General features: G+C 50.8%; 1 protein-coding gene and 1 long non-coding RNA gene across 2 annotated transcripts in view; one reads left to right on the top strand and one right to left on the bottom strand.

Moving 5' to 3' along the window:
* The window catches only part of SLC24A3 (solute carrier family 24 member 3), a 425626-nt gene extending 413399 nt beyond the window's left edge, over positions 1–12227 (bottom strand). Inside the window, exon 1 of the mRNA XM_069547821.1 lies at positions 11184–12227. Within this exon, the coding sequence (XP_069403922.1) occupies positions 11184–11637 (454 nt within the window). The 5' untranslated portion in view covers positions 11638–12227. The remainder of the gene's footprint in view (positions 1–11183) is intronic.
* LOC138417506 (uncharacterized) lies at positions 12115–15513 on the top strand. The gene is made up of 2 exons (XR_011248174.1): positions 12115–13098; positions 13872–15513. It is a non-coding gene; the product is annotated as an uncharacterized lncRNA (long non-coding RNA).
* The last annotated feature ends 1088 nt before the right edge of the window (positions 15514–16601 follow it).

The raw sequence follows: 16601 nt of genomic DNA, 5'->3' as shown, positions 1-16601 counted from the left end.
GTTAATGGGGCTCACTTATATATGAGCAGAGGCCACAGATCCCTTGACATAAGAAGAAAGCACCTAATAGGGAAAACAACAACAAACAGACAAGAGCAACTTGGAGAAAGAGAGTTCATTCAAAGAAAAGAAAACCACAGACTACTATTAATATACTTAGGGATATAAGAGATGATACTGTATTGATGAAGCAGAACAGGATGGTACTAAAAATAACTTGCAGAGGAAAAAAGAGCTCTTGGAAGGTAAAAATATGACAGCAGAAATAAAAAGCCTGGCATAAGAATTAGAGGGAAAAAAAAAAAGATTTAGAGGGTATGGTTAAGAAAACCTACAGAAATTAGAACAGAAGGATGAGGAAAAAATAGGAGAGAAGACATAAGAAAATCAGAAGATCAATGCAGGAAGTCAAACACCCAATAATACATAATCCAGAAAGAGTAAGCAGATAACTTAGGGTTGTTGTTCAATCGCTCAGTCATGCCAGGCTTCCCTGACCATGACCAACTCCTGGAGCTTATTTAAACTCATGTCCATACAGTCAGTGATGCCATCCAATCATCTCATTCTCTGTCGTCCCCTTCTCCTCCTGCCTTCAATCTTTCCCAGCATCAGGGTCTTTTCCAGTGAGTCAGTTCTTCGCATCAGGTGGCCTAAGTATTGGAGTTTCAGCTTCAGCATCAGTCCTTCCAATGAATATTCAGGACTGATTTCCTTTAGGATTGACTTTTTGATTTCCTTGCAGTCCAAGAGACTCTCAAGAGTCTCCTCCAGCATCACTATCTGAAGCATCAATTCTTCGGCACTCAGTCTGCTTTATGATCCAACTCTCACACCCATACGTGACTACTGGAAAAACCATAGCTTTGACTATACAGACCTTTGTCAGCAAAGTGATGTCTCTGCTTTTTAATACACTGTCTAGGTTTATCACAGCTTTCCTTCTAAGGAGCATCTTTTAATTTCATGGCTGCAGTCACCATCCTCAGCGATTTTAGAACCCAAGGAAGCTAGGGTAGAGGAAATGACCAAGACAAGTTCCCAGACCTAATGGACATAAGCTTCCAGGATAAAAGAACCAGGTGAATGTACCCAAGAAAATACATGATCTGCAACAGCCATATAACTGTGATACAACTGCACATCAGGAACAAAGCAGTGAGCACACATGCTTTTAGAGAGGGAGAAAACAATTAAAACAATTAAAAACTAAGACAGCATCAAACTTCTCAGAGGCAACACCGGAGGCTGGAAGAGCTAAGCCTACAAGATTCCAAAGAAAACATGCTCCAACCTAAACCCTGATCCAGTCTAACAATCTTCTAAGTGTGGGGGCACAATTAACATATTGTCAAGCCCACGTCTCAAACCTTTGTTTTGATTCCCACACCCCTGTCTTAGGAGGCCCTGTGAGTGTGGGATTCCAAAAATGCATACCAAAAATGAAGAAATAAATCAAGAAAGATACCTATGTGTGTTCCAGGAAAAAGGGCTTTCAACATAAGGAAAGCTGGAGGGGAGAAAAAAAAAAAAAAACACATGGAGGCTGAAGCTGAAGAAAGATGTCAAGATGACAGCTGGGCAGTAGATTTAACAAGCCACCTGTCCAGATTAGAATGGGCAGAAGAATCTGGAAAAGACTTCTTCCAAAAGAGCGCTGGACAGAATATCTGCACATGAGGGCTTCCCTGGTGGCTCAGATGGTAAAGAATCTGCCTGCAATGCAGGAGACCCAGGTTCACTCCCTGGGTCAGGAAGATCCCCTGGAGAAGGGAATGGCTACCTACGCCAGTATGCTTGCCTGGAGAATCCATGGACAGGGGAGCCTGACGGGCTATAGTCCATGGGGTTGTAAAGAGTCAGACATAACTGGGCAACTAACACTTTCATACTCTGGGCACATGAGGAGGAAATGAAGGCAACCAGAGGAAACTCTGGGCTTCAGTTAATGGTGAAGGCTTAGAATACCAAGCCACCAAATATTAAGTCATGTTCAGAACAGAAAAATTAAGCCCAGTGTATCTCACAGCTTAGCCACCAAGAGCACTGAGGTAGTTGCAATAAGAAACTGACCTGATTGCAGCCAGTGGTGCCCAGTGTTGCCTGCAATGTAGACCCATCTGCCTCTCTTTAGAAAAATCCCAATGCCCAAGCTACACCCTAGGGCATTATATCACAATCCCCAGCCGGTAGGACCCAGATGCAAGGTTTAAAGTTCCCTGGTGATTACAACATGCGCAGAAGACTGAGATGCACAGAACTCAGCAAAGGTGCAATTCCAACCCTCACGCAAACCCTCACAGACCTTTACCTGAAGCTGCTGCCACTGCTGCTAAGTCGCTTCAGTCGTGTCCGACTCTGTGTGACCCCATAGACAGCAGCCCACCAGGCTCCTCTGTCTCTGGGATTCTCCAGGCAAGAATACTGGAGTGGGTTGCCAGTTCCTTCTCCAACGCAGGAAAGTGAAAAGCGAAAGTGAAGTCGCGCAGTCGTGCCCGACTCTTAGCGACCCCATGGCCTGGAGCCTACCAGGCTCGTCCACCCATGGGATTTTCCAGGCAAGAGTACTGGAGTGGGATGTCATTCCCTTCTCCGTTATCTGAAGCAGCTACTCATAATCTTGACTTTCAACCACCCACTATATATCCACCTAGGTGTCCTACCAGTAATCAAAGTCAAAATGTCCCAAAACGAGCATTTCATGTTCTTTCTTAAAAATGACACTGTGTGTGTGTGTGTGTTCAGTCACTCAGTCATGTCTGACTCTTTGTGACCCCATGGACTATATCCTGCTAGGCTCCTCTGTCCATGGGATTTCCTAAGCAAGAATATTGGAGTGGGTTGCCATTTCCTCCTCCAGGGGATCTTCCCAACCCAGAGATGGAACTGGCATCTCCTGCATTTCCGGCAGAGTCTTTCCCACTGAGCCACTGAGGAAACCCGATTAAAATGACACCAGTAGTAACTTAAAATAGAATTACCATATGACCCAGCAATCTCCTTCCTGGGCATGTATCTGGAGAAAACTCTGATCTGAAAAGATGCATGCACTCTAATGTTCATAGGAGCACTAGTAAACAGTAGTCAAGCATGGAAACAATCTAATGTCCATCCAGAGATGGATGGATAAAGAAGATGTGGTCCATATACACAATGGGGTAAAAAAGAATGAAAATCAGCCATAGAAAAGAATGAAATCATGCCATTTCCAGCAACATGCATGGACCTAGAGATTGTTGTAATAAGTCAGACAGATAAAGACAAAGAGCATATGATATCACTTAAATGTGGAATCTAAAAACGTGATAACAAATGAACTTACTTACAAAACAGAAACAGATTCACAGACATAAAAAACAATTTATGGTTACCAAAGAGGAGGATAAATTAGAAGTATGGGATTATCATACTTACATATAAAATAAACAACAGGGACCTACTGTTTAGCATGGGGAACTATATTCATTATCTTATAATAAACTCTAATGGAAAAGAATCTGAGGAAGAATATAGAGAGACTAGTGCTAGTGACTCCCTGATGTCCAGCAGGGCACCCCGTCTCCTGGTCCCCCATGCTCATCCCCATGACCTTTGTTCTAACCTCAAAATCCTACTCAAGAAACCCACTTGTTACTTCCTGTCCTTCCCAAGTTCAGATTCCAATGCATGTCACCAATGTGAAAATGACTTCTGCCAAGGCCAAACAATGCAGAAGCACACAGGGGAAAAGGAAAAGGAAAATACAAAGTTGCAACATGAAATTCCCTGGAAGTAGGTCAGTGATGAGCTTACTTTATTTGTTCACCCTCTCTCAGCAAAGAAGAGTGATTGACAAGCAAGAATGCTGGCTGGATCTCATGATTTAAATCCACAAGTTGTAGGGGATTCCCTGGTGACTCAGTGGTAAAGAATTCACCTGCCAATGCAAGGGACACAGGTTCCAGCCCCAGTCCAGGAAGATCCCACATGCCATGGAGCACCTAAGCCCATGCGCCACAACTACTAAGCCCCTGAGTCCCAGAGCCTGTGCACTGCACCGAGAGAGTAGCCCCCAAGTGCCGCAACTAGAGAAAAGCCTGCACCGTGACAAAGCAGCAGCACAACCACAACTAAGCAAATGAAATAAATTTAAATTAGCAACCTGGATGGGTTTGGGCATGCTCCAGAAGGGACAGGGGCCTCTCCCCTGTTCCCCTGAACTCTCACCTAATCCCTACACTCTGGAGTTCCCAGGGTCAGGGCCAACCTGTTCCGTGGTCACAGATGGGTCCAGACAAGTTGCATTTCTATCCACGTCTCAAATACTTTGCATTGCTATTCTCATCCTACCTCCCCACTTTCCACACATCGATCTCATTAAAAGACAGAGGCTTCACAGGAGGTCTGTGCCTAGCACCCTATCAGTCTGCTGCAGTCTCACCCCATTCTGGGCACCATGGCACATCCTCACTTGCCACAAACGAGAGAAGCAGTCTCCCCTGCATCTTTGGCAACACTTTGTTTTCATTTTTGCTGGTCTGATACTATAAAATGGTAACTCGTCATCTTACAATTTAGGTTTTCCAGTTACTATCAAGGCTGAAGATTTTTACTTGTGTCAACTGGCCATTTGCAAATGTTTTTGCTTGCTTGTTTGTTTTGTGAACTGCCTTCCCATTTATTTTACCCATTTTTCTGTACATTTGTGTTTTTGTCCTCTCTTGACCAACGTAACTCCTTTATTTTCCAGGTTCCAGCATCTCCCACCCTAGACCAAGACCTCTTCCACGTGATGCTGTATTTCTCATTTGTCTCTCAAAATTCTTGAAAATCAGTTGTTCAATGTGTCTCTTCCCACAAAAGTCAGAGCATCATGAGGATACCGTGAGTATCCATCTCAGACACTGCTGTCACCGCAGCAATGAGCAAAAGCCTGCCACATGTTTCCAGAAAGAAGGAATGAACATCCCTGTGTTTTACACCAGTCGGATCCAGGTAGAAACTCACTCAAGGGATACTGTTGAAGGGAGTTTCATAAAGGACCATTTACAGAGGTGGGGGCAAGGTTGGGAAGACCAGGGAAGTGAGTGAAGTCCCTAGGACTTGCAACAATGAAAAGCATCACCCAGCTCAGGGATGAGGATGAAGAGAGAACAGGTGTAGACAGACAGAGACCTCACAGCAGAAGGGAGACTGGGAGATGCCATCCAAATCTGAAACATCACAACTCCATAGTTTGAACTGCCTGAATGGTGCCCATCACCGCTTCATGTATAGGAAATCTCCTTCCACTGAATCCTCAATACTTAATTCTCAGATCGCACAAGATGGGACCATGTGTAACACCACTGCAAATGAGAAAATAAAACCATTGCCAAATAAGCTCTACAGAAACTGAACACTGGAAGAGGCCAGAAACATTCAAATTCCCTTCCTGGCAGGACTACCCATTTGCTCTGCGACTTAAGGGACATTTTCTGAACCCTCGCAGACCCCGGTTCCTCCAGGATAAATGTCTGTGTCCTTTTATCCCCCCTCCAAAACTATTCTGCTCAAGAAAGAGAAATCTTCTGAAGGAAAAAGAGAGTTGCCAAAAGCCTATCCTATCAGCCAACTTCCACCAGGCCTTGGAATCCTCCGCAAATGGCTGGTTTTGCAATTCTTTGGGCTTTGCCAACCCTCCAGGGTTTAAAAAAAAAAATCATCCCACAAGGATTCAAGTCTCACAAGGGGAGGAAATCTTTGAGAAAAATCTGGGTTGATGAGCAGCTAAGAAAAGCCAGGAGGAAGGAGACACATCTATATATGTTGAGGCAGAAAATAGAAAAGGTTGAAAAGGAATGTTTTTCTAAAATACTGCTTCTATGAAAGCAACCTTCTGTTACTCCTTCACTCCCCAGTCGACTGGAAAAGACAGAGTGGCTCCTGCTTTCCATTCGCGTCCTCTGAGGCCGAGGCTACGCGGCTCTGATGCGGGCGGCTTCAGTTCACGTCCTGCCACTGAATGAAGTGCCTCTGATGGAGGCACCCACCTTTCTCAGGTCAGGGTGAGTCCAGGCAAAACAGGTAACAACATCAAATTTGCTGGGTTGAAGGCAGAATTAGAAATCATGAAAACTAGTGTGTGCCTGTAAGCTGGGCTCTGACGTAGTCGCTGGGTTTCATCACAGGCACTGTCGCTCAGACACTGAAACAGCCTCCACACCGAACAAATGCCTTTTGAGCATCTACCCTGGGTAGGGTGATGGGGTGACAAAGGTGAGAAAAGTCCCTGACCTCCTGGGAGCTTAGACTCTGGTGAAAAGGAGATGTCATAACGAATGCATAATCAAGTCATAACGAAATACATAATTGCCAACTGCAAGAACTGCTACAAAGGGAAGGCAGAGTGTGTTCAGAGAGCAAACCGGGGATCCAGTCTGGCCGGGAAGGTCTTGGTGCTGGAAGTGAAGGGTGAAGGGTAAACTGTAGAGAGGTGAAAATGTGACCCGCGTGTGCTATGGGTCTGGGGTCGGGTCTACGGAGCAGAAGGCAGGCCTGAGCGGTGGTGCCCGGCCAGGGGAGAGGGAAGCGTCTGATGAGAGTCCAGCCAGCCTCCACCCCTGGGGATCTACAGGAGGGACCGAAAGGTCACGATCAGGGCCCTCCGAGGGATGGGAAGCCACAAAGCTCTGCCACTGAAATGTGCAGCTCAGGTCCCACTGCGGCCACTCTTCACATGCCATCTCTGGACCCCCAAACAGGAAGACGAGCAGCGGTGTTTCCGTGACTGGGTGATCTATCAATAGAAATTGTAAACACACTCACACAGATACACACACACATTTGCACACATATATACATCCATACACACATACATACATATGCATACACATATATACTCATGCATATATGCATACACCCATATATACACAATGCATACATGTATACATGCATGTACACACAGATGTTCACACCTATACCTACATATACATGGGCTTCCCAGGTGGTGCTAGTGGTAAAGAACCCACCTGCCAATACAGGAGACATAAGAGACGTGCATTTGATCACTGGATCGGGAAGATTCCCTGGAGGAAGGCATGGCAACCCACTCCAGTATTCTTGCCTGGAGAATCCCATGGACAGAGGAGCCTGGGGGGCTACAGGCCATTAGGTTGCAGAGTCAGACACAATTAAAGCAAATTAAGCATGCACGCACACACACATACTCATATAAACATACACACACATATACATACTCATGCACATACAGAAACACACTAATACATATACACAGACACACACACACATATACATATACATTACACACACACATACCACACTACACATATATACATAATCACACACATATATACACACATATATGTATGCATGTGTGTACATGTCACATGTATACATTATCTGCCTTTACCATCTTGGGAAATATATACAATCACTCCTAAGCCATCATCCCTTTAGATCCTGTTTTTTTCCAAAGACAACCACAACAGCACCTCCCATCACATGCCCACCTTTCTATATGTCCTGACACTCCTCCGTTGAGTAAGTGGTTCCATCTGTGTCCCCTCTCTGTGACCGCGGGTTGCCATCTGTCACTTCCCTGATCAACAGAAAACAGTGGCAGTGGCACACACAACACCTGAGGCTGACACATAAGAAGGCCAGGCACATCCACCTTGTTCTCCTGGACCCCAGCTGCCATGTTCTGGGGAAGCTCAAAGACACGTGGAGAGGCCACATGTAGATGTCCTGGGTGACAGCCCAGCTGAGGGCCCAGCCAACAGCTGGCATCAACACCTCACGCGGGAGTGATGCTGCCTCCAGATGACTTAGGCCCAGCTGTCAAGTCACCCAGTCCTTGAATGTCTCCATCTGAGACCCCGACGTAGCCGAGCAGAGGCCAGCCCTCCCCACCAGGCCCTGCCTAAGTCACTGCCACAAGGAATCCTTGAGTAAGAACATTAAGGAGTCATTTCACACCATGATTTTGGAGTGATCTCTTATGCGGCAACAGTAACCAAGCCGAAGAGTAGCTCCAAGTTTATACGTATATATAATTTTCCTTAATCACCATTCACCACCCTACGAATCTCAGAGAGCGGATGTCTTCAACCACTCCCTCCAAAGGACCTCTGGACTTTGTCCACACCACTTTTGGAAAAGGAGGACCAGGTTCCTGACTCCAAATAAAAATTAAACAGTTTCAAATCACTCAACACATACAAAGTAATCCATTCAGACTGCAAAAAAAAAGGAAAAAAAAAAAGGAAAAGAAATCCACCTTAGCAAATTGGAGCCCTTAGCAAATTGGCTGTGAAAACATCAGAATGAGATCTTCACCGGCAACAAGTAAATAGAGCACCTTGGGCTTTCCTTCTGCACCGACCACTGGAGGCTCAAGCATCTGCAAAGAGTGTGCACAACTTGAACGAAGCAACGCATAGAAAGGGTACTAGGCCCAGGGCCTGGCACTGGAGAACATGCCAAATTCCAGTTAACATTATTACTGCTTTTGTTGTTGTGAGAATTAACATTTCCCTTTACTCCAGTGTTAATTCTTCCTGACTTAAGCCTAACAATGCTCCTGTCCTATCTGAGGAGAGAATCTATACTGAGTTTGGTTAGGGGTTCCTAAAAGGAGTCTCCGATTCCATACATCAGAAATGTTATTTATATGATACACCTGCCACACACCTCTATTTTGGTTTGGCAAAAGAACTGTCCTTTTTATTGAAAAAAAAAGAAAAATCAACATGTGTTAGAAAACAGGCTTCTGAGAAGTTACACTTAATCACTGCATGGTTTTCAAGGTGAATAAACAGAAGTATCACTTTGATCATTATGAAGGTACCACTCCCCATGTGGTTATATAAATATTACAAAGCTGCACTACAGAGTGGCACAAATACGGGGGGACAGAGATGGGATCAAAGAGCCAGGTCACCTCAGGTTCATTTCTTCCTCTGTTCCTCAACTGCTGTGTGACTGTAAATGAATCGCTTGGCCTCTCCAAGTCAGAGTGTCTTCAAAACAAGGCTACATTCCAAACTGTTTATTCATACTGAAAGGACCCTCAAGCAGAGAAGCTCCTAAGTTAGTAAAAGTCACTATTCAGATGGTTAGGTATGCTGAATGGCAATCCCTTAAGCAAAATAATCACTTGCAGATTCACACATGTTAATTAGTATCTTAAAAATCATTTCAAAAAACCTGGGCCTTGAGCAATCTTGCTATGCATCATGTAATGAAATTATCAATATCTAGTGGAAGAAAAGGTGATTTGAGACAGAATTACAACTTGCATGCCATCCAGGGGGCTCAATGGCACACGCTCCCCTCCCACTGACATGTCACTGTTGTCTTAAGTTGCTGGGGTGGGGGTCTTCTCAAGCCCCACATTTATGGGAGGGGGTGTAGAGGAGGTGAAAAGGCAGGAGAGAGACCAATCAGGGGAAGGACGGAGGAGAGGGCTGTATACTGGACCCAAACCTGAGTCCCTAGCAGGGACACTTGTGTCCATCCCCAAATGACATCTAGTCACCTAGCTTCAAGTCTGCAAAGTGTCTGACACCCGCTTCCTCCGAACATCCCAGCTTTCCCCGGGCCCAGGAAGCTCCCTGCCACTGATGGACTTAACCATCTGGGTCACATTCCCCATTGAGAAAAAAATGTCTTTTGTAGCCTGGAAAGTGGTAGGAAGTCTATGGCCTGAGAGCCCTGACCTGTAGGAAGACGGGCGGTGTGTAACTGAGTTGAAATGGCCCTTTCAATAGTATGGACTGGCTTTACACTTGTCTAAGCCGCGATGATGAAAAGGGGGTTAATGAAAACCCTCTTCCTGAGACAAGGCCAGGAACTGCTTCTGGCAGGTCAGGGTCTGCCCTTGGAGAGAGGTCCGGCCTCTCTCACTGGGCACCGTCCACTTTCCAATGTCAGTCTCCATGGCCAGACTGTCTAGCATCCTGGAGAAACGCAGAGAACCAGGAGTCTCCAGGGCTCCACTGAGGACCTGGACAGGCTCTCTCCTATTACCATATATGCTGAAGCCTGCTAAGACCTGAACCAAGACCCACCATCCACTTTCCCCACCAGGCAGGAGCACAATCAGTTGGGGAAGGTCTCTTTTTTTTAACCTTTTGTACCCTTAAGTATATTTGAGCATCACTATCCAAATGCCTTCCTTCTGCACTTCATAACCCCTTGTATTGGAGCTCCGTGGATCTTAACACCAAAGCATGTATCTGTCATTGTTTTCCCTCCCGAGTATTTCTGTATCTATTTTCCCACCAAGCGTGCGACTGGGGGAGCCGGGATAGAAAACTGCTTTACACGAGCTATTCTTCCAAGCCTTTCCTCCGTTTCTCTGACAGCTGCACACCCAAGGTCCAAACTCTTTCCCGTGAACAACTGTGCTGAGCAAAATTCTTCAGCAGATCTATTTCAGCTCAAGAAAGGCCGAGGGCAAACATAAGACACAAGTTGTGTGCCGCGAGGGCGCACTGCAGGGCACCCTGAAAGTAAGGTACAGACCATCGGCGGTCCCGTCTAACGGCTTCATCCCGCGTTGCAAGTCTGCAAAAGGGATCCGTGTTCCCAGCGAGGGGCCAGTGGAGGAGAACCAGTCCCAGCGAGGGGCCAGTGGAGCAGAACCAGTCGCAAAATCTAGCCAGGGCGGGGCGGCGGGGGGGGGGGGCGGGGGGCAACACTTTTTTCCTATCATTAGTTCCCGGGCACCTGTTCTACAACGAGGGGGATGGAGCTTCCGAGGAAACAGGCGGTCCATCCTGCCTGTTCTGTTCGGAGCACTAACTGTGTCCACGGGTCAACCAGCCCTCTCCCTGCCCTCCCTCCACAGGCCAAGGAGTTGCACGGGTGGTCACGCGCGCAGGGGCAGAAGCTCACCAGGACAACTTCATTACTGCCCACGGGGGACCTGTTTAGGGCAAGAGTCCCCACTGCTGCCTCCCTCAGTCCCTCCAGCTCGTGGCAGGAAGCGGGGCAGAGCCGGGAGGCACAGGTGACGGTTCCCAGGGCAGCCAGGCGCCCAGCGTGCCGGCCACGGTCCTACCCCCGCCCCGTGCCCGCGCACACGGTCCTCGCCTCCCGGGCCCCTCCGCCCGGGGCAGGGGGCGTCCCTGGGCCTGGACGCCCCGCGCCGCCGCCGGAGCCGCAGCGCCCACTCGGGGCGAGCGGCGAGCACTCACCGTCGTGGTCCCGCATGCTCGACAGCGACCAGAGCAGCAGCGCCACCAGGGCCAGGAAGCAGACCTGGCTCAGAAGAAGGTCCCTCCGGCAGCTCCGGCGGCGCTCACGCTCCTCCAGGTCGGGCGACTGCATCCTCTCCGCGCGGCAGGGCAGCGACCCCGGCGGGGTCCCCGGAGGGCGGCGGCCGCTCCGATCGCCGGCGGCCGCAGCGCGGCTGGTGGCGGGAGGCAGCTCCGCGTGCGGCGGCGGCGCGTCCTCGCTGCGCTCCCGCCCGGCGGCCGCCGCCGCCGCCTCTCCTTCCTCCTGGCGGCCGCCGCGGTTCTCCCGATCTCCGTCCTCGTCGTCGCTCAGTCCCTCCTCCTCCTCGTCGTCGTCGTCGTCGTCGTCGTCGTCGCCGCCGGCCCGCGCCGCCGCCTCCCGGCGCTCGGGGTCCCCGTCCTCCTCGCGCGCCATGGCTCCCACGCTCGGCGTCCGCGCTCGGCCTCGGGCGGCGGCGCGGCGGGGGCGGCGGGGGCGGCCGGGAGGCGGGGGCGGCGGCGGCCGAGGAGGAGGAGCGGGGAGGACCGGCGGGAGGAGGGCCCGCCGCGGGCCAACTCGGCCGGCGGGCGAGGCCACCCGGGGCTGCTCCGGCCTCGCCGGCGGCGGGAGCGCGTCGCGGGGCCGTCCGCCTACTCCATGGTCCTCGCGCGGGGCCGGGGCCGAGCCGGGGCCGGGGCCGGGCCGAGCGCGCCGGGAGCTCGGGGCGAGGCGGGAGGCGGCAGCCGGCGGCGGCGCGGCGGCTCGGGCGCGGGCGCGGGCTGGGGGCAGCGGCGGGGACGCGGCGGCGCTGGCCAGCCCGGCGGAGAGGGGGCGCGTGGGGAGGAGACTGAGCCAGGGAGGGAGCCCCGCGCGCGGTCCTGCGCTCGTGCCGGCGCGGGAAGGCCCCCTCTCGGGACACACGCGCCGCGGAAAGGCTGATCTCCGGGGGGGAAAGGGTTCGCCCGAAACTTTTTGAGGAGCGGAGGGCCTCTCCCGCCCCCTCCCCGCCCTGTGCCCGGAGAGGGGCGCCGCAAGTGCGCTTGGTTGCGCTCGCCGGGCCGCCGGGCTCGCTTCCTCCCGCGGGCCTCCTGGGTTTCCCTCCGCCCCCTTGTGGGGATCCCCGTGCTCCCGGCTCGGGACCTGAAACAGGACTCCCCCAGGCTCTTTGGCTCGCTGGGGGTGTCCTGGCTCCCTCCTCTGGCCCGGGCTCACACTTCACTCGGGATAGTCCTGTACCAAGCCTCCAGGGCTGTGGCCGAGGGAAGAGGGTCAGGGCGGCGCGAGGGCCGCCGGCCAACCCCGGGACGAGGCTCCTGGCCTTCCTGTCGCCGAGAGCAGTCAGGCTGCCCCCCATCTTGAGGTCAGAACCCTAATCCTCGCACTTCCCAGCCTCCACTTGTGCTCCAGCCCTCACCTGCAGCCTTGCAGAAGATGTCCTTTAGAGAGGACACCTGGTGGTCTCAGGTACAGCCACCCTCCCTCCTGGGGTTTCCAGCTTCCCCAGTGCCTGGTGCCTCCCTTGGGCTGAGGCTAGGATGGCGGATCTAGCCCCAGAAGGAGATGCCTCTATGGTGGGGCTGAAAACAGAAGTGAAGTGAAGTGAAAGTCGCTCAGTCGTGTCCGACTCTTTGCGACTCCATGGACAGTGCAGTCCCTGGAATTCTCCTGGCCAGAACACTGGAGTGGGTAGCCTTTCCCTTCTCCAGGGGATCTTCCCAACCCAGGGACTGAGCCCAGGTCTCCCGCACTGCAGACGGATTCTTTACCAGCTGAGCCACAAGGGAAAACAAAAGCGTTTGTTCAAAAAATGATCACTGGAACACAGGTGTTGGTCTAGGTGACTGTCTCCACAGAGTCCGGTCATTTCAGGGAATCCAGCTGAAGACGTCTATGGAGGTGAGAAGGAAGGAGAGACCTCTGCATGGGTTTCTCCACTCCTAGGTCTGGGAGGATCCACAGAGTCCAAGGGTGACCCCACCTATGGGTGACCTTCTAGCCCAAGCTCCCCAGATGACCCCCCCTCAGCCTCAGGGAATAGTGGGTCATGGCCAAGGACAAAACAGACCTTCCCAGGTGGCTTCCTCACCACAGAGAGACCATCTCACCCAGCATGCCTGAGAGCTCTTGCTTCCTGGGCATACCATTCCTTTAGTCCTTTCTCAGCCTGGCATCTCCCCAGAAGCACCTCCCCTACCCTGCCCTTCTTGACCCTTCTGCTCCTGTTGGTTACCAGCTACCATCCCTGGTACGAGGATTTAAACCCTGGAAGTCCCTGGGGAAGGGGAGACGCTCCAGTCTCATCACCTTGATCAACATTCAGAAGAAAGTTTAGGAGCTCAGAAGGCTGTCCTTTATTCAACTAACTAGGAAAGACACTCGCTTTTTCTCCTGTAAATAAGAAAAATAAAAGTGAGAGAGGGAATCTGGAACTAATTGGGTTAGAGAATGAGCCACAGGCACAAGGAATTGTGTAATATGGGGGTGGGAGAGGTGTCAGGAAGAGAGCAGGAGGGCAGAGGGGAGGAACCAGGAGTTGGCAATGCCCTGGAAGTGCCCTGGGCACCTGCATGGAATGAAAGAGCGGAAGCCAGGTGGGGGAAAGAAAAGGAAGGGAGACAGAGATGGAGAATCTTTCCTGGGCATGCTGAAGTGATTTTTTTTTTTTTTAGTTCATCTTCATTTAAACAGATTTCACAGCAAAGTGGGTATAGCAGAGACAAAGACCCCTGAGAAGCCCACCACCCAAAGAAGAAGGATGGGTGCTTCCAGTCCCCAGCCTGACAGCACCTGCAGTCATGGGCCCCCATCCCAAGCAGGGGTGGCCCCTCAGCCAGAAGAAAGTTTCCTTCTAGGGTCAGGAAAGCCCCCTACCCTCCCTCCAGCGAGCACCCTTTGGGACTGGGAGTTGGGGTGGGAGAGCAGGTTCTCACATCATCTGCCAACCCTGAAGAAAGGAGACAGACCCTGGTGGACTCTTCTCACCTGTGTTTGTCCTACCTGCCCTCTCCCAGTCTTCGGAAGCTCCCCCCAAGGAACTGGATTTTGGAAGGAGCCGGAGCTGCGATAACTTATGTGCTATTTATCTTTCACCATCAGGATCCTCGTCAATCCCGAGGCAGCTTTTGCCTTTTATTTCTTAATCTGTTTGCATTTGATCTCACATTTTGTGCAAAGAGCCTCGGGGAGAAAATTCCAGGCCCTGATACAGTCGTCTGAGAATTCGCTTGCTTGGAAAGAGAAGCATCACCCCAAGATGTGCCAGGGCCTGCACCCTTCCAGGAGCAAGACAGGCGTGGGTACGAGGCCCCTCCACAGCCTGGCAGCCTGGGCTGGGTGCTGGTGTCACCATCCATGCCCTCTTTTTAACCTCCAAAAAGCATTCCATGCAAAGACTTTGGACTGGATATGAGGGCGCAGAAGTGGCTCATCTTTCTCATAGATCTACCTCGATCACAAAGGACCACGTGCACAGACATCAGCCCAGAAGCGAGGCCCGGGCTACCAGGGTCTTTTGTGCCCACCGGCCTCGCTCCCAGGCTCCAGGCGCTCTCTAGCCCACAGTGCCCACACCTGATAGACCTGTTTCCACAACAAAGCAGGATTGTGTCTCCATAACACCAGACAGTGCCAGTCGTCAGACAAGCCACTGGCGAGAGATGGGAGGAAGAGGGTGGGGGAGGAGAGGAGAAAATCAGAGGAGCCACTTGCTGGGTGAGGTGACAAGTCAGCCTCCTGGCCATGGCTGGCTCTCACCCAGGGAGGCGAGGCCTGAGCAAAGAGAGGGAAGACACTGGGCATTCACAGAACACCTTCAACACTCTAAGGCCACGTGCTGGTGGGTGGCAGAGAGTAGGGGAGCGACTTGTGCACAGGGGAGCCTGGGACCGCCTTGGACATGACACCTGTTCACACCAGGCTAGACACAGACTCCCAGGCCTCCAGTCTCGGGCCAGGTCTTGTCAACTGTGACCCTGGCCGAACGGACCAGCTGCACTTCACCTCTAGACGCACCACCTGCACATCGGGCACTCAGAGGCCAGCAAAACCCCAGCTTCTCCGAGGAAGGTCTGACTGCTGATCCCCTCCTTGTTCTTGTCCAATGCCTTCATCAAAAGGCTGGTAAACCTGTTCCTTTAGATGCTTCCTGGGCTGTCAGCATTTCAAAGAGCACAGAATCATCACTCCTGGACAAGTGTGGGTCCACGCTGCAGGTCAGGAGGCTGTGGGAAGGCCCTGTCCACAGTCTGGGGCTCACAGGACTTGAAGCATTCAGTTAGAAATGAACTTAAAAGAAGCTGCTTGTTCTATTTATTTATCTTTTCTTTTCTTAAAATTTTTATGGGAGTATCCTTGATTTACCATGTTGTGTTAGTTTGGGGTGTACAGCAATCAGTTATTTTACAGTTGTTTCCTATTTTTGTACTCTTTTTCAGGCCAATGGTCAGCGTTTGTTGGGTGCTTTTGACTCGCTTCATGGATGTGACTGTAGTTCCGCCCCCCCCCCCAACCATGGACCGGAGTCATTATCATAGGTGCCCATCATGTTTTTTTAAATTTACTGAGGATTATTTACATATAGTAACATGCACACGGCTTTAGCATTTAGCTCAATGACTTTACCTATTCATGGACAACCTACTTGAGTTCCAGATCAGGATGTAGAGCATTCTCTGGCCCCCTCGTGCCAAGCCCCTGGACAATAACCCTCTGAAGGTAACCCCTCTTCCCTGCTCTCCCTCGTGGGTAATGGGTGCCTGTCCTTGAACTTCAGGTGAACAGAGGCTCCTTTCGCTCAGCCTTGTTTCCATGGGGTCTGTCCATGTGGGCGCGTAGGGCTGTGATGGTTTCTTTTCGTGCTGCGTATGTGTACGTTGCTTTTCACCTGATGCTTCAGCTCCCTTCCAAGTTTAGTGTAAGCCAAGAATAACCACCCCACTGCCTCTGGATCTGAGACAAGTGACCTCCCAGATTGGCTCGTTTTAGAAGGAACTTCAGCTGAAACTGAAACAGTCATGGGCTGCCTCTCAAACTGGTTACACGACCTGAGGGTAATTGCAGGACGGCAGGTCAGCTGGCCAGCTTGGGGGTCAGGCTTTTAAAGGCAGGCCTAGAAGAACTGCTATGATATGCATAAAATTTGGAGGCTGCTTTTCATGGAAAAAGCACAACCCAGTTCTTGTACATTCTCTCCATCCCCTTTTTCTTCTAAATGAGAGGAAAGTAGAATTAAGGTGCCATCAGAAAAGACTCCTAGGCGGGGCCATGGAGGGTCCTTTCAATCCAGCATTAGTGGATATAAACAGTACAAAGGATCCTGTTGGAAATGTTCACTCCCAGCCCATCCTGAGGAAAAGTATTCAGGAGGCCTGGAAATCTACATTATTCAGACATTTCCAGGG

The sequence above is a fragment of the Ovis canadensis genome, chromosome 13 (genome assembly GCF_042477335.2).
Source record: "Ovis canadensis isolate MfBH-ARS-UI-01 breed Bighorn chromosome 13, ARS-UI_OviCan_v2, whole genome shotgun sequence".
NCBI lineage: Eukaryota > Metazoa > Chordata > Mammalia > Artiodactyla > Bovidae > Ovis > Ovis canadensis.
The sequence above is the reverse complement of the archived record's forward strand: the minus strand, read 5'-3'. Positions and strand labels throughout refer to the sequence as shown.